Source organism: Orbicella faveolata, unplaced genomic scaffold (assembly GCF_042242905.1).
Source record: "Orbicella faveolata isolate gen_17 unplaced genomic scaffold, um_ofav_v1 contig_12, whole genome shotgun sequence".
Lineage (NCBI taxonomy): Eukaryota > Metazoa > Cnidaria > Anthozoa > Scleractinia > Merulinidae > Orbicella > Orbicella faveolata.
Window position 1 is genome coordinate 16,159,468 of NW_028301539.1, and position 18,128 is coordinate 16,177,595.

Consider the following 18,128-nt stretch of genomic DNA (forward strand, 5'->3'; position numbering starts at 1 on the left):
TTCATTACTTCCATGCTCTTTACGTTACAAAATTGATGAGGGCCTGAACAGCTTGCCTACCTGGTCTGAATAGCGTTAACAAGTCAAGATGACCTAACTAATACTGCGATAACGAAGGCTGATCTGGTTTATAATTTCTCTAGTATCCAGCGAAGGCGTAATCCTGCATACATCTGGCTTGTAGATGTTAGGTAGAGCATGCTATGTGCAGCAACATGCGTGTTCATGTGCAGTGTTTTAATTGCAGTACTATACAAATTAGTTGAAGTTTGTGCTCCAAACGCTTCGGTTCTTCGCCTTTTTGTCTTGTTCTCTATTTGATAAAGTGAATAACGTGCGATTTGAAAGAATAAAGGGTTGTAAAGTTATAAACCATACTCAGGATGCAGGTGAATATATTTAAGATCTTGAATTTGAACTGCGGAGAAAGATGTAAATATATGAATGATGCATCGCAGTTATGGGCGGGGGACTCCGTTTCTATGGCGTAAAGTTAGAATTCTGTGGGAAGGTTAGTTCGCTGGTGGTTTTCCCTCACCCACTTCTCATGTTCATAGTATACTCGATCCAGCAGCGACCAGTCCTGGGCTTCCTCGCCTGCAGACTGCATGTCCCGTAACTTAACTCGAGTCCTCAGGCCTTTGTGAAGCGGCGTCCATTGGGAATAGATTACAAATGGGCATCCCATTCAGAAACTCTTATGAAGTGTATTCCTTTGGAATCCACCGAATCAGAATCAACGGTCCAAGATCGCTCAGATCTACCCTGCGACACAGAAATCCCCTTCTCTTTCTCAGAGAATCTCTATCTCGCAGGGTAAGTCAGACCATGGTACTGAAAGGAACTGACGAATCGTCGTTCAGAGTGGCTTCATCGGTTTTTTTGATGAGTCATGATCCGAGTGTTGTTGGATCATTGATCCTGATCATCCCAAAGTAACGCACCCAAGGAATCACCTGTAATATAACCATTTCAAAAGTACACGATTTCTGTAGTTCGATCAGGTACCGCTACAGTGGTGCTTGGAGCTCGTGTCGTCTCAGCTGATGACTTCATTTGTGACTGAAGGGTAGCCTAATAAACGCTACTAGATCTCGGTGGAGATCAAGAAAAATATTGCTATACAGCGTATTAAAACAACAGATTTATTCAAGGTTATAAGACTTTCTTCATCCAATATTAAATAGGCGCAAAACTTCTTAAAAACAAATAACACTGCTTTGAATATATTTGCAACTTTTACATTCCACATCAGTGTTAAATATTGTTTCCATTAAAATGATGTCTATCTATAGACCTTGTTCAGAACGGACCTACGTCATGTACAAACGCAAACGCAAGTGGGTCACGTAACACGCCAAGCGGTGGAGGCAATTTTTTAAATTACGACGTCATTCCTTCATTCCGTACTTTGCGCAAGCACTGCAAAGCATGTTATACGTGAGCAGAAAACGAACAAAGGGTGTTCAGTAAACAAAAATAAAAACTTCAATTTGAACTTTTTCTTCAAAATGTTTACAACTAAACTACATGTGCAATTTCTCACTGAAATCTTGTGACGAGTACATCAACAGTCTCAACAACATATGCAGCATATGCCCTTATTGCTTCAAGACCGAAGGCGCTGCAAATGTTACCATCTGTACAGGCAATCTTGAAAGAACGAAAACGGGTATATGTCTAAACAATGGCGATGTTTCCCCTTCCTTGTTCAAGAGCATCGTTTGCAAAGTTATTCCTTCGAATTAGTTTTCTTAACAAATCACGCTAGGCAGAAAATAAATGCTATGGCTCTTTTACGTATAATTTTTTAATGCGAAATCTCGCAGTGACTAATATTTGAGAATGTTTTATGATTTTATGATTTTTTCCTTTGTCTCAAATAGGACGTAACACTTTAAATATATATTTCTCAAACGTATTTTAGCTAACCACTATACCATTTAAATATTTCTTTGAAATGACGCTAAAAACGAACAGTAATAGTTGAAATCTCCAGACAGTATAATTTGAATGTAAACAGAGGGCTGGTTACCCTCGATCTGTTGGAAACTCAAGAAGTTAATGTCTTTGCCGTCTTTGAACACTCAACCAGTGTCCATGATTATTTAACACAACACCATTAAACAAGCCGGTAACTTTCAAATATGTAGTAGATTTTAAATATAGTTCCCAAATGAAAAACAAAAGAAATAGTAAATAACAAAGTAAACACCAATCGTCATTTAGTGTACCAGTTATGTTTAAATCTTGTGTCGCACCGCGTTTTGAGCATCAAAACGAGACGGTTTAATCACGTGGCTGTACTGCTCGAAGTCTGTTTTCCCTCGAAATCACGAAGGAGTATGGGGCAAGGGTTTAAGAGGAAAGGGCTTGGGACGAGACTAAGGTTTGGCGCTCTAACCCTTTGTCGTCCATACAACTTTTTTCGCGCACGAGTTCGAATTAGTCAATATTAACTCTCTCTCTCTCTCTCTCTCTCTCTCTCTCTCTCTCTCTCTCTCTCTCTCTCTCTCTCTCTCTCTCTCTCTCTCTCTCTCTCCCGCCCACTTCGACAAAAGGCCGAGTACAAGCAGTGTATCACGGTGTCCTCTGTATGCCTTGGATCCTCATTGATTCCCATCACTTGGGCTTGTGAACGTAGCGCAGAGAAAGATACGCCATAACCCTGAACATAACGTTGAACAGGAAAAGTACGGCGAGATTCACGCCTGCAGACCTTGCCACGTTCAGCTTTTCTAAGATGTCACTGCCCTCGATAGCGGTCCCATTGTTCCTGCATGCAGCATATGACGAGTCCACTTCTTGGCAACTACATGAGGAATAAGAGAGTGAAGTGCGTCAGGACTTGACAAACGACAAGGAACACTACGTACAATTTCAATAAGATATGAGAGCAGTTTCAACAACAACAACACGTCGTTATCTCAACGAGACAAATAACGACAATCAATAAATCAGTCAATGAATAATCAGAAAAAAACAAACCAAGGAAACAATTAAGGTATCTAGGAACGCAGATTTAAGACGAAATACTTTCAATCGAAAAATAGAATCTTTGCTTATATTATGCCTCATTAGCACGAGCACTTCACTCTTTGATCGAGCAACAAAATACCAGGTTTACATATTGAGAGCGTGTGGCTGATAAACTTCCCAAAAAGTTTGATATTAAATACTCCTTGCGTATCGTGGGTTAAAAAACTCAAAATTTCACAAAAATGTATTTGCTCATCAGCGCTTTTTACCTCCCAGGTTTTGAGAGCCAATATCTCCTTTTAATTAACACCACAGCCAAAGAGCTCAAAAGTTTATAACCAATTACTACGTTTCACCGACAAACTCTTACTGCGCCTTTCAATAACATGCGGACTCTAAAATTCAAAGCTCAACCAACAAATGCGTTTTTCGCTACCGTCAATCAAATGTTCGGCGGCTTCTCCCAGCTTCCGACTATGTTGCCTGAACTGTGCTCAACGATTTGATTTGATCACCGCACGCTCGTCAGTAGTCGGAAGCTGGGAGGAGCCGTTGAACATTTGATTGACGGTAGCGAAAAACGCATTTGTTGGTCGAGCTTCGAATTTTAGAGTCCGCATGTCACTGAAAGACGCAGTAAAATATTTGGTGTCAATTCCTATCTTATTCTAGCATGATAGTTTTTCTTCCAAGTCGTATTCTAATGAGGTTAGGTAGGCCAGCCAATCATGACTGATCACCGCTCACCTGAATGACGGCGAATTGGTAAATTCCATACTAAGGATTGCGTCGTAAGAGTACGTAATGACAGCGCTGTATTGAAACCAAGATAACCATGATGGCATGTGCTTCTGATAAAATCCACCCAACAACATGCAGGTCAGACCATATACAGCAGCCACGACAATTGACTTCTTGAAATCCATCACTGTAGCGCCGATGCACAAACCTACAGACTGAACAAGAAAGAACGCTTAATGCAAAGGTCTGTTTACTTTTTGTTCCTAAACATTGATGAAAAAGCCCTCGCTTTTTCAACACTGAAGTAGATCTGTTTCGTAATGTTCGAGAACGGTGCCTAGACAACACTTGCGTCTCCGAAACTTTCAATTAGACGTGAAAATCTCAGAAGCCTTTATCACGAGTCACGAAGTATCTTTCTTTGTGCTTCATTCGTTTCCGAGTCTGAATTCGTTTACGTCTCAGTGTCGGATTTTCACACAAGGGTCTCGATCGGCGAGTCCCAGATTTCAGCTTTCTTTAATTTAGTTTGTGTAAAGCCAGCAATAATATCAGTGACGACTGTATGTTTTCTCGACTGTCCATGATATCGTAGGATATCAGGTCAGTGACCTGTAAGATAACGCGGAACGGAACACTATGAATAATGATCGGCTAATCCTGATAGAATATTAAGGCCGCCGCACCAGAAGGCAAAAGATTCGTGTGCGAAGTGAGGTAAAAAGACACTTTCTTGCACACCATGCAAGAAAGTGACTTTCAAATTTCCTTTAGTTCTCAAAAAAAAATGTCCACATAGCCTGCATAGCGCTTTTGCTTTGGCGGCGAAGCGGTGAACGAATGACGAAGCAGCGAGGGAACCGGTTAAGAGTCATGGCGTCTTCGCCACAGAAATCACTGGCTAATGCCTCTAATGCAAAAACGTCACTTGTTTTCGCACCTGTCCGGTAAGGGCTGTTAACAATAGTACAAAGAGTGTGCCAAGGAAAGCCTCGCTCCTGTTTAATCCCGCCATCCAATATACAACGATTAAAAACAGCGTGGGCTGTAACACGACCAGCGGTAGTTCACTGCAGAGCTTGGCTAAATAGTATGCTGATAGTCTGTAATACCCAGCCGCTCTCTCTTTGTTCACCACAGTTCTTTCATTTGGAACTGAAAATACATAAGAAAAACAGATCAGTCATGATGAACAAATAAAATGCAAAGAAAGCAAAAGACCAATACGCATGAGCGAGTGGAATCCGTTTGTGTAATAACAATCATTCCCATAACAATCGTCCCCAGGCCGCGCTCCTTTTGGTCAGCACCAAGAGTCGCGACCTCTGGGTGGGTCCAACACCGGAAGTCCGCGATTCATGGACTTCCCGTCAAATCTGACAAACCTGATTGGCTAAGAATACGAAACGAATACTCTGCGCATGCTAAGAAAATCGAGTTTGGCCAGAGGTCGTGATTCTTGGTGCTGACCAAAAGGAGCGCGACCTCTGGGGACGAGAATGAATAACAATTAGGAAACTGATCATCAATAAACCCATGACCTTAAAGGTTTTTGACTCAACAAGAAAAAATCTTCCTTTTTGATCCCCTGAATTGCAAGGCATTTCTGTGAATTTTACGTTATGCATCCTGGTGATGTAAGCAATCAAAATTGAGACAGCACGGAAGTAATTAGCCTTCTTTGCAGACATTCTTTTAGGAGGTGCGAATAACGAGCCAATCAATATCAGCGCAGGAGGCTAGCAAATCGTATACATGTAATAAATGTACAGTATTATCCTAATTATTATGTAACCTAGTTGAATGTTTTAACTTCCCATAGCATGGCACTCACATGACACGAGCGAACTGAAGAGTGTTGTGAAATTCCAGTAAACAACGATGAAAAATAGCTGTAAAACAAAACAAGCATCTGTTAATTACTGAATGTCTTCACCAAACATTACAGTAAAATAACTATAGTGAAAAAAAGATCGGGGCAACCACATAAACTAAGTTCAAACAGAAGTTCCCATCTGCTGTTGCCATTTTGAATCTGGTGTCCTTGTCATGTCGCCCACAATTGAAACGGCTGAGAGCCTGGGACAAATGATATGGTTGCTAGTTTAAATTAGCATTTAATATGGGTACATGTATTACGATTATCAGTTGAGTAAAGCGCGACGAAAGTTTAATGACGAACTTTTGGCCATAAAATTGCGGTGTTGTCACGGGCAACTTACCTCGTTTCCATTGGTAACAATATCAACAGACGTGCGTCGCCTGTCACGTCGCCTACAATTTCGCGCGCTTTGTTGCCATTGACGTCAAAGGCCGGTAAGTTGCTGCTGGAAACGGAGCCAGGTTCCCGTGACAACAACATGATTTTCACGTTGAAATTTGGTGATCAAACTTTCGCCGTGCCTTACTTAACTGATAATAAACAATTATTGGATGAGGTTTTTGCGATATCCAGAATAATCAAAAACCGAATTTAATAATTGTTTTATTATACATTGAACGAAAAAGATGGAAGTCATGTTTTTGCTTCTTCACTGACGGTGGGCAACACAAAGCGCGCGAACTTGACATGATTACCCGTGACCTTGAGTGTCCTTGACATGATTATTGTATAATCTGCAGAGATGACGTCACAGACGCCGATTGAAATAATTCACTGTACGCTTTCGGCCAATCAGAAAAGAGATAGTGAGTTCAATGTATAATAATCGTGGTAATTGATCACGCGTGCTGTCAAGATGGTTGCATATTCGCCCAGTTTTCGCCAGTAAAGAACTTTTTGTTGCAGAATACAGCCAGCAAGATTGCAACTAGGAGGAGAAAAACAGGAGAAACCAATCACAGAAGAGGATTTGGTTCAACTTTCAGCTGTCAAACTGTCAACTTTTTAACCAATGAGATTTTATGGACCTTTTTAAGTAGCCAATCAAAAAGCGAGAAAAGCTATTGACAAAGTTCGCATCATTTTGAATAAAATTCACTTATCTTTGTTCACGGCAAGTTTACGGCGTCTTTTCCCCTCATTTATTCCCGGCATTTGACCATTTTGGGGTCTTGTTATTGTACAAAACAAATTGACGTCAGTTTTTTTATGCGTCTGTCCTCTTATTGACGATAAATTTCGTCATAACATTGTCAAAGTTTACCGCGGAACCACTTTCACAATGTTATGACGCAATTTATCGTCAATCAGAGGACAGACGCATAAAAAACTGACGTCAATTTGTTAACTTTTACCTAAAATAATAGTACATCGACACATACCAATGAATATCTGTCCACTATACTCTCCTCTTTGTAAGGAATTTGAAACCATATCAGTCCTGATATGACGGCGAGAAGCACATGCTGGAATCAAGATTAAAGTCTCCAATAAAACTTATTTTCTGGAAATAATCAAAGCCTTTTAGGGATTTAAAGCGATCAGTCAAAAATAAACGGAGAGGAAAAAGACTGGGAAAACAGACACAAACAATATCATGGAGAAATCGCTTCAGCTTACTCCAATGAAGGACAACTTCGTCATAACGTTCAAGCTGGTTGTCTCATTTGGAGTATTTTCAAAAGTAGCCTTCAGTTCTTCGTCGATAAAATTGTTCGTCTTCCTGCCCACAGGGATGTACCTAGTACAACCCGAACTAAGTTGGTTTGTGAACAAGCCCATCCGACTTTCTAGCACCTTGCACTTATATAAGGACACTTAAAAAGTTGCCCGTTTTCTACTGAAATTTCAGAGCGCTCCTTCAGCTGGTGAAAAAATCTGGGAGCCAGCTGTTAGCTTCATCCCTTGTTTAATATACAGGTAAATGAGAAAATATCATGGGAAACCTGGAGGCTGTCCTCAGCTAAAATCATGTAAAATGAATTTTAGGCAATGATTACATACCTGAGTAAAATTAAGCTTTGAAAGAATTTCAGGCTTGGACTGTTTAAACGTCCTCTGCAACAGAACCGTGAACTGTGTCCAGAAACTAGTGGCCCATGATGTGGAGATGTCGCTGTACAAGGCTGATTGATCTTCATCATCATCATGGTAATGGATGTCGACTTTGGAGTAATCCCGTGAAGTAGTACGCTTGTAAGTGACAACAGCCACATTGAAGTCTGCAGAGGACAACCGAGCCTCCGTGTGAACTGGAGGGTTTAGCGCCTCGGATGATTTAGTAAACGAATCTCGTACATTTCTCCATAAGGTCTTGGGTGGTTTTGGATTTTGAATCAGAGGAGTAGAACTCTCGTTTGTTTCAGAAAGCTCTAGAGATGTTTCATGAACGTGTGATGGTGCACATCCATTTGGGGTTTCATTCATTTCCATCTCCATTTTCTGTTTTTCATGAGGTGAGAGTTCAGTTACCACTTCATTTTGATCAACTGCTTCTGACAACCCATCATCCGATTCACTATCTTCGATGCTTGCAGAGCTCTTCAAAGTGTCTTTTTCAAATTCTTTCTCAGGGACATCAGATTTATTAATTTCTTCTTTGTGTAGCGGGTTTCCAGTTGCTGTTGATTGTCCATCTTTTTGCTTAGCACTAACTTCATCTGCCTGATATCCATAAGATCGTTTATCTGAACTTCTGCTACTTGTTTCACTTGCTGTGTCTTGGCCTTTTTCCAGCTCGTCTTTGCTATTGTCCTCTGTAGTAGGTCTTGACTTCTCAAGTTTTACTGGTGTATACATATTGGGCATTGTTGAGTACTTCTGATGTCTTTTCCGCCTGCAATACGAAATTTACTTGTAAATTTCCAATTCAGATGGAGATCAACATTATACATAAAATCGGATAAAGCACACATCGAGTTTTTCACAAAGTGTACATTGAGTTCTTGGGCACACCAAGAACACATACTTGTCAACAATAGAATATTTAAGTTAAGAAAGATGAATTAGGTTTGCAGCAGGGACTTTTAATACATTTTTGGAAATGATTTTACAGGGGCAAATGACCAAGCACATGGAATCACGGATGTACTTGTCATGCAATGTACTCTTTATTGCTGAAAACATTAAACTGTAAGTTTGTACAAACACGTTTGTATCATGCTCACCTTTCATCCCAGCCTTTCACAATCCTTTCTTGAACTTCTTCTCCTTCAGTTACTTTTTCCACTGATGACAAACGTAAGAACGTTAAATACAATTTAAAGAGTTAATTACAGATTAGCAGACTAAAATATTTCCTACAAATAGCAATATACTTACAAATAAAGTCTGCTGGGTTGAAGTGAGCATCACAAACCAGACCAATACTCTCAAAGAAATCAAGCACTTTGCCAGCTTTCCCATAATAAGCTACCTGTTATACAAAAAAAAAATACAAAATTAGCATGTACTTTGACTTTTAGTTCACTGGTGTTCACTGTTTACAAAATACAATCTAGTAATGTAACTGACTAAAGAGAGCAGATAAACTGCTTGCCATTGCTCTTTCATTTTTGCTCTCAGTTTTTCTTCTTCCCTTGAGTCTGATTCAATTGTGCATACCCGTGAAAGTGAAGGCTAATAGGTGTGGTATGGATGAGAAGGAGTCACTGAGACAAGGCAACAAGCTTAACTGTGTGCCACACTCTGACCTTGCCTTGTCCCAAATTTCCTTGCCTCATAATTCCCAGCTGATTTTGAGAGAAAAAAAACAGACCAGACTGAAAGCAGATTCTGTGGGCTGAAGTTAATTAAATAGCAACAACATAACTTGAACACATGCATACAGTCATGAATGTAGATGTAGTTATTAATAAAATAATATACACAAACCAGCTCTGCTGGTTAGCTGAGCTCTTACCTGTCCTCCACACAGCAGAAGAACTTTGTCAAACATGTAAAAGATCTGACTTGATGGCTGGTGGATTGTGGTTACCACTGTCTTCTTTTCTCTTGCTGCATAGTTCTTCAGAGTTTTCACGAGGTTCAAGGCATTCCTGGAGTCCAAACCTGAGGTCGGTTCCTGATACACCAGATGTACATGTAGTAAAAATGATGTCAACTGGATATTATAATTTTAACATGCACTGATGGTCGCCACTATACATGTATACACTGTAAACACTGATATAATGGGAAATAAATTTATACACGAACAGTTATTGTTCCCTTATTTGAAAGCTCACAGACACTGTATTTAATATCTTATTGTATTTAATGTCTATCTTATTGTATTTAATATCTACCGACTTGAAAAACTTACGTCAAGGAAAATCAAGGAAGGATTTGTAATCAGTTCACAGCCAATGTTTGCACGTTTCTTCTCCCCTAAAGGAAATAAGTTGAAACATAATAAATTTGTGGCACAGGAATATATACCTCTCCAAAATTGAAAATATGTTATTGCTCTCATCAACCATTACGTGCACTCAACAAGAAAAAAATTCAAATAATTTAAATATAGATTTTTACAAATAAATATACTATAAGTAAAATTAAATTTAGACAATAACTATTAATATGCTCTTTAATACCTCCAGATAATCCTCTCTCAAATGGGCTACCAATTTCTGAAACATAAAATATATATATAATATTTTATTAACAATTATCAGGGCTCGAGACTAACAGTAGCCAACTAGCCACAGACTAGTAAACATTCCATTTTGGCTAATGGTTTTTGCGCTTCACTAGCCATTTTGGCTAGTGAAAATGAAAATTCATGAGCACTGGAGGCCCAGAGGAAACCAATTAACAGTTAACTTCAAATTTTTCACAAATTGAAATTGAGTCAAAGCAGAATTTAAAACATCGGCTGTAATAAATATCATATATAATTTATTGGCCCAAACAAGAACTTTAAATTACTAAAATGCGAAAGAATAATTGACTTTAGTTTGTTTTTTCCCTTAGTAAAAAGTGATGAATGACAAACGAACTGCTTACCGCTAATGATACGTCATGCGTAAAATCATGCCGAACTCTAGGGATCATGTTTCATGCGCACAGCATCTGGAGGTCACATAGGCTTTCAAAAAATCCAAAAAAATTCGAAGGTGTTCGAAAATTTGAATGATGCCTATATAATATCCATGCCTATGTTTGCAACTTGTAAATTATCTTGTGTTCATGAGAAATCATGAATTGGCATTTTGAAAGAAAGGAATTTTTTCGGCGTTGAGTTACAAAGGTCTGTGGGAATTTCTCACGGAAGCAAAAATTTCGGTTTTCGTTGTTGAGCAATGCCTATGATTATAACATCGATGCCTATGTTTGCAAATGTGTGCGTCTGGCTAGTGAAAAATTTGTTTTGGCTAGTGAATTAAACCTGTCACTAGCCAAGTGGGCTAGCAAGCTGAAAAGTTAGTCTAGAGCCCTGAATTATTTCTTGATGGTATTACAGTACAGTATGGAACTTATAAATTGAAATGGCTGTTTGAATTTAATTTCCATGAGAATGTTTGAAATCACAAGTAGGTGTACATGTACATGTATCACGGTATTTTACTATACACTGTGGTTACAAGCATTTTTTACAACCATGCAGTTGTACACATGCATGTACAGTATACGAGTCATTCAGAATAAAATTGGAAAATGACAGATTGAGCGTTTTCTTCAGGCTAGCTTAACTGAAGGGAAACTGTATAATTTACAGTTAAACCTCACTAGAAGGGCCACCTTGGGGACAGAGGAAAGCAGCCATTGTGGAGAGACGGCTGTTTGGGGGATGTAGGGTGTAACATACCACCCATCTTTTTCCAGGGATGCCAATTTGGAAAAATAATTCTAATTGTACATGTAGTATATAAATACGCAATAAAAAAGAAAAGAGACCAATGACAGGTGGTACTAAACAAGTTTCGTGACCTTTAGGAACAAAAAATCGGGTTTTGTATACAATGTTTGTCAGTGGTTGATTTTAAACTGGCTGTTGTTGAAGTTGGAATGAGCTTTAGTGGCCGTGGCTGCTGTGGAGAGGTGGCCTTTGTAGAAAAGTTAAAAGAAGAGTGAGTGTCTGGACCATCCACCGCGACAAAATAAAATGGGTGTTAGAGCGAGGTGACCATTAGTGGAGGTTCGACTGCATTTATTTTCCATTAAGTTAAACACAGTTCACTCACTTGTGTCCAAACATCTTCTGACATCTAAGTTATCAACAATTTCTTCAACCTAAAAAGGACAATGTAAATAACATTTTAACATAATATTATTCTACAACTGAGAGTAAAACAAGAACTTAATCAGTATGTACATGCATCAGGGCTTATCTCTATTCTATGTTCTACTCTACTCTACTGTATGGGCTTAGTGGCCATACTGGTCTTAAAGCCTCTGTACATGGCTTTGACTTTATGACCATATGACCTGCCTAGTATACTTTCACTCTTTACAACATACACATTTATTATTTTGTAAAGTTTGTATTTTTAAACTCAACAAGATAGCAAACCCTTTTTCTTAACAGTTATATATTAAATAAAACCTGTTTTCATACACAGTGTATATTTACAACCTGTTTACATATAAATTAAACCTCCTGACTTATATTCTTAAGGATAGTGTACATGTTCAGTTTATAAATTCATGATCGGTTGAACTATCCCATGGCCAAGAGGAATGTACCAGTTGCTATTAAGAACAGTAGTTTAACCTTGCACAAAATTGGAATTGGAGACAAAATACTCAGAACTACATGTATCCTTTCAGCTCAGGCGACAATTTGTAATATTTGAATGTGCACTTACTGTATGCATTTCTAACTCTGACTCCAAATCTGATTTCTAGTAAGTGTAGACTAGTCCTGAGTAAGCTACATAAAATGGTTGCTGGTTTAATTGATTGATCAACTGATTTTTTGATTCATTGACTGACATACTGATCACTAACTGAATGACTGACTTTGAATTTTATTGATTAACTGATTGATTTACATGTTATTATATTGATTGATTGATTGATTGATTGATTGACTGATTGATTGGTTGGTTGGTTGGTTGGTTGGTTGGTAGATTGATTGATTGATTGAGATGCTAGCTAGGACTGACTGTGAGGCAAGTACCTTTTGTAGCTTCTCTGCCTTGGACAACGTATCTGGCAAACGAAGCATTGAAGAAAACTGCAAAAAAAAAAAAAAACAATTGTTCATTAGAAGGACAAATTTACCAATGATTTACAAATGTACTACAGAGGTTTACATGTAAAATGCCTTTGAATAAGCTGGACATTAAATAATTAGGTCCAGGTAAGAATCTTGACAAGACATAGTTACATAAATTTATTACCGTGAGAGTTTCCCGAAGGGTGAGATTTGCAAAGAAAATATCTTCTTGTAAAACATAACAAATCTTCTTTTTCAGTTTCTTGTTGAGCTTGGTTCCATTGAGAAGAATTTCACCATCTTCTGGGGACAATCTTCCAGCGAGAATGTTAAGCAATGTTGTTTTGCCAGAACCTGTAAAATACATTTGTTAATTACTTACAATGGGTTAAGGTTTTAATAAATACTTTTAAATCCTGGAGAAATGGCTTCAGATGTGCAGTGGGCTGTTAGCTTTAAATGCATAGGAAAAGGCTACCAAGGGTATACCAAGCTTTGGTGTGAAGGAGGCCGGTGAAGATTTCAAAGCTTTAAGGAGAGAAAGGCCATGCTTTTCAAGTTGCAAATGAGTGTGGAAAATTTGGTTGCCTAGTTCAACATGAACTGGTTGCATCCCAGTTGCCTGTAAATGCTTTTGAAATCTGAAAAAAAATTCATGCAACCAGGAAGAAAACAGGGAAAGCAAAAGTAGTTAAAGTGCCTATGAGGTAAAAAATAATTGCTGCTAATTTGAAAGGCTTTTCAAAGTAAAGAAGAATGGCGTTTTCCTTTTTGGAATAACTTTTTTAGTTTTAGAGATATTCACGTTGTTGTATTATGAGTGATGACGTCATAGGTGGTTCCACTAAAACAGTTCAACACTCAATCAAGAATATCTCTAGAATTATTGAAGCAGCGTTCTTTAAACTTGGCACCAGAAATGTACATCACAAAAGAAACAAAATGACGCATGTCGTGCCATGGCCATGACAACAGTTATGCCACTGGTCCTGTTTTAATTAAAACTAACATTACCAGATTTTATCTTAAACAAGAATCATCCACTCCCAACAATCTAATGGGGAGAGTTAAGACAATATGGGAATCATGTGTTCTGAGCAAGACCCACTGTCCCTTTTCGAAGGGTTGCAAATTGGCATATTTGGTTTTTCACAGAAAGAGACTAGGGCCAAAAGTGTTGCCATGGACACAACACAGAAGGTGTCACTTCTGTTTCTTTTGTGATGCACATTCGTGGTCTCAAGTTTGAAAAACACTGCTCCAATATTTCTAGAGATATCTTGATTCAGTGTTTTACTGTTCAAGTGGAACCACCTATGACGTCATCACTTTCCTCATTTGCATAATACAAAAACGTAAATATCTCTAGAACGAAAAAAAATATTCCAAAAATTGAAACACCAATATTCTTTACTTTGAAAACCCTTTCAAATAAGCAGCAATTATTTTTTACTTTATAGGCACTTTAATATCATGACCTTTGTTCACGCAAATTCATTAATAGATTTAATTTGCTTGACCGAGTTGAGTTGCTGAACTCAATCGCACACAATTCAATGGACTCAGTTTGATTGGGTTCGATTTGTTCAAATTTCATATAAATTTGGGTGTTTGATTTCATTTGATTGCTGAACTCAATTGCATTCAATCTACACACTGAGTTGGACTGAGTTTGATTTCCTAAGGGTCAATTGACTATGCCAGAGGATAAAACAACCTAGGTTTGAACACTGACTTGTCATGTTCTCAGAGGAGGAACACTCCATTTTCAAATAATATCTGTTGCTTTCCACGAAAGAGCAGAGTGGGAGCTTAGCTGGTGATCCAACATGTAGTAAAAAAATCCCTAACAGAATACTAACTGTAAGAGCAGAGATCAAATGGACTATCATCTCATCTGGAGAACTGAGAGAAGCACCACTCCAAATGACTTCATGTTACCAAAATTTGGATGACCTACTGTTAGTCTGCAGCATGGGCCTGGGCTGTCATTAAGTTTTAATTCACCTGTAGCCTTGATCTTCACACCCATAGCAAACTTATTACTTTATGGGTGAATTGTATCAACTACATGCAATTTCACCTGTAACATCAAGGGTCCATCAAACATGCTCAGCCATAACAGGTGTTATGGGTTACCGCCATTATTGACAGCCCTGGGCTATACAGGTATGTGCAGCCCCAAACGGTACTGTTTTTTGGCTGTTTTGGTCAGAAATAGGGCATCAGTTTTGGCCATTTTGGTCTCCAATAGGGTATGGTTTTCCACTCTAGTCTTGAATAGCAGGTGATATGGTTTTTTAGAGGAAGCTACTTTTTCATCATTATTGATAAGACCATCAACAAAAGTCCCTTCGCAATGCCTCTCACATTGGTCTGAACTAGGAAACCAATTATAAGACAGGTCTGACACAGGGTTTTGATTTAAGGATCAGGTCTTAATTAAGGTATCAAATTTTTGATCAGGTTATAAAATTAATAGGGTTTTGGAAAGTGCCCCCTCCCCCAGGGGGAGTGCAGGTACCACTTAAAGTATTAATAATATACACATGAGAAAATTACTCGATTCTGATTGGCTGAGAGCAGTGCAGTTCAAGTGAAACACCAGTGCAAAAAGTGTAACACCAGTGCAAAAAGTGTAACACCAGTGCAAAAAGTGTAACACCAGTACAAATTACATATCGCAATTCTAGATTGTGATTGGCTGAGAGAAAATAGAACACAGCAGTTTACTCAACAAAGTGCACCGCAACAGCGCACGCAAAATGACGCGTACTGTCCAATTACAAGCATGACGCATACACTGTCCAACTAATTCTCATATTGGGCTGCTGAAAGCCAATCATGTTCGAGAATTTTGTTATAGTTTTGATTATATGGGTAATAAAACAGAATTTTTGCAAGCCTTTTAGCGCTCAAGTAAAATTTTTCTATCATCAAGTTGATGTTGGTATAGTAATCATCAAATTCAACCACCAATGTCAGATAAAATTTCAATAAATATACATGCAGGCTCCAAAATAAAGAGCATTCATTTTCTTCCAACTTTCACTTTCAGCTCTACTGGCCACGTACTCACAGTACTGTGACCGGCAGAATAACCATGTAACAAAGGAAATTATTATCACCATTTTCCTCTGTTACATGGTTCACTGGCTGTAGGGCCTCGCTATATTCAAATGTTTTCTTATAACTCAAACCGTCAAACACGAAAATCATATCTAATCTTGAGCCATGATTTTGGAGTAAACTGATTCAGAAATTTTATGCCACTGGAGCTTACGTAATCATGTATCAAGCACATGGATGGATGTGACTGAGACAGTATAGCGGCCTTTCGCAACGAAAAGGGGACTTAAAAACATATTCCCGCAGTATAAAAGGGTTTCAGTTATAATCGTAATTGCACACGGTCAGTATAGCTTAGGTCGCCTGTCTTTTAGGGTAGAAAGTTGCGATAAACTTTTTTCCGCAATAAAAAACTGCTGACTCCGGTAACTCGTCAACAGGTTTAAAATAGCACTCTACAAATTTATTACGTGGTGCTGCCGAATTTGTTAGTTAAAGACGTCAATGGCTATGTCTTCTCATTCAAGACAGGCACAATTAAGCTTTAAAAAATCCATTCGGGTCAGTTCGATTATTTGCAACGGTGCAGGGACTCAGTTTGACTGAAAACCCAGCTAAAGTATTAGGTACTGCGAACATGAGGGTTAGTATAATGAAGGTCGGAGGAGCTTTTCTTCTTCTTGTACTCAAGCTCAAAACTCTTCCTACACTGAGCGTGCTTCAGCCCCTGGCTACAGCAGTTGATTTTATTTTAAAAAGAACTCAATCCAGAGACCTCTGCAAACTCTGCACGCCAAAAATGGTACGCACGGGTGGAGAAACATATCGACAAGACACACGAAATTAATAACTTTTGGATATTCCAAGAACATACATTAAGTGGATCTACCAAAAATTCAAATATGAAGCGGTAACTAACGGCTGGTACACTAAGCTTATAACTAAATCGTATTTATGGTTAAAAACAAAATAATATTATCCACTTACCACTGGGCCCCATTACAGCTAACATTTCACCAGGGTGAACTTTCCCGCTCACATTTTGAAGAATTTGCCGATCGTTGATCTTCACACCAAGATTACAGAAAGAAAGGAAAATTGGTACATTCTCTTCTACTTCTTCACTCATTACTTTGCCCTCTTTGATGGAATCGAACCTGTCCGCTGTTCTTAGCTCCGCAACTTTTCCCGAGTACCGTAGTGTGTTTACGAGATTTCGAGGAGAGCTCATTCACAATCACCTCATTAAAATTATTCAAATTCTGATTGGTTCTTCTTGCGACTATTACCCAATCAGATCTCTGAATTTGAAATGTGTCGCCAGCACTGAGAACATACGCGGCCTCATCATGAGCATGCATGAAGGGACGTCATCGATTGTAGCCCTGTGTATGGTGCAATGCAATAAATAAGGGCATTTCAAAATTAAGATTCTGGAGAAAAATTTGTAAGAAAAGAAAGAATAAATCCCTCGATCTACCCACAGCTCAAGAAGGCAAAATTAGTAGAAAATCCAGCGGGAGAATTTCAAACTTAAAATTCACGTTAAGCTGCGTTTTATAATAATCAGTACACGTAATGGGGTGCATGTAAACTGACCGGAAATACACGTATTGCTATTACTGACGTTATGATGGTGCAATTTTTGACGTCCAAGTGCTTAACCTGGAAGTTAAGGCCTTAGGAGCCTAGGTACTAGCTAGCAGAGAGGTCGGGGAGGGGGGGAGAGATAATTTTTTTTCGCTTTTTCTTAACACTACTGCAATTAATCATCTGCTGCATGTTGTGCGATTGTGGAGATGTCTATTTAACAAAGTGACGTCAGTTTTTCATGTGTCTGTCCTGTTATTGATCATGAATTTCGTCATAACGTTGTCAAAGTAGCTGCGGATCCACGAGGCGCAGACTACTTTAACAACGTTATGACGAAATTCATTGTCAATATCAGGACAGACCCATGAAAAACTGATGTCAATTCGTTTTTTACGATAACAAATTGTTAAATTGTCCGTTTTCGCTTGTTGGGGCATCGCATAAATTATAAATTCATGTGTCTGTCCGCTTATCGACAATGAAAATTTTCCGATGCGCGCGCGAGAATTTCTTCAGTTATCGTAAAATGTCGTTTTGACATAAATTATCATGCCATGCGCGGATCTAGAATGAATGGTGACTGATTTCCGAAACAACAAGTAACTTCAAGAGAGGCACAGGACCATGCTCCCCTAAGAAATGTTCTGGCTTTAGTTTCCTAGTCATTCTGAAAAATCTGACCGATTTCTGTAAAACGGTGGAAACTGGTATGGATCCGCGCCT

General features: G+C 38.7%; 1 protein-coding gene across 1 annotated transcript; it reads right to left on the reverse strand.

Moving 5' to 3' along the window:
- Positions 1-1,129: 1,129 nt before the first annotated feature.
- On the reverse strand, positions 1,130-17,058 carry LOC110045290 (uncharacterized). The gene is made up of 15 exons (XM_089282547.1): positions 16,800-17,058; positions 12,928-13,097; positions 12,705-12,761; positions 11,767-11,815; positions 10,177-10,212; positions 9,906-9,970; positions 9,504-9,665; positions 8,924-9,017; positions 8,770-8,830; positions 7,607-8,438; positions 6,985-7,068; positions 5,555-5,612; positions 4,661-4,875; positions 3,727-3,935; positions 1,130-2,812 (listed from the first exon to the last, which is right to left on the reverse strand). Exons 1-15 carry the CDS (start codon positions 17,041-17,043, stop codon positions 2,623-2,625), a joined length of 2,526 nt encoding a protein of 841 aa, XP_089138673.1. The 5' UTR covers positions 17,044-17,058; the 3' UTR covers positions 1,130-2,622.
- Positions 17,059-18,128: the final 1,070 nt, after the last annotated feature.

Excerpts from the sequence above, each read along its gene's own strand:
- LOC110045290 (XM_089282547.1), bottom strand. The coding sequence starts at position 17,043 with ATGAGCTCTCCTCGAAATCTCGTAAACACACTACGGTACTCGGGAAAA. Across the intron at positions 10,213-11,766 it reads CAGAAGATGTTTGGACACAA|AAATTGGTAGCCCATTTGAG; the intron begins GTGAGTGAACTG and ends TTTATGTTTCAG. Across the intron at positions 4,876-5,554 it reads CTTCAGTTCGCTCGTGTCAT|TTCCAAATGAAAGAACTGTG; the intron begins GTGAGTGCCATG and ends ATGTATTTTCAG.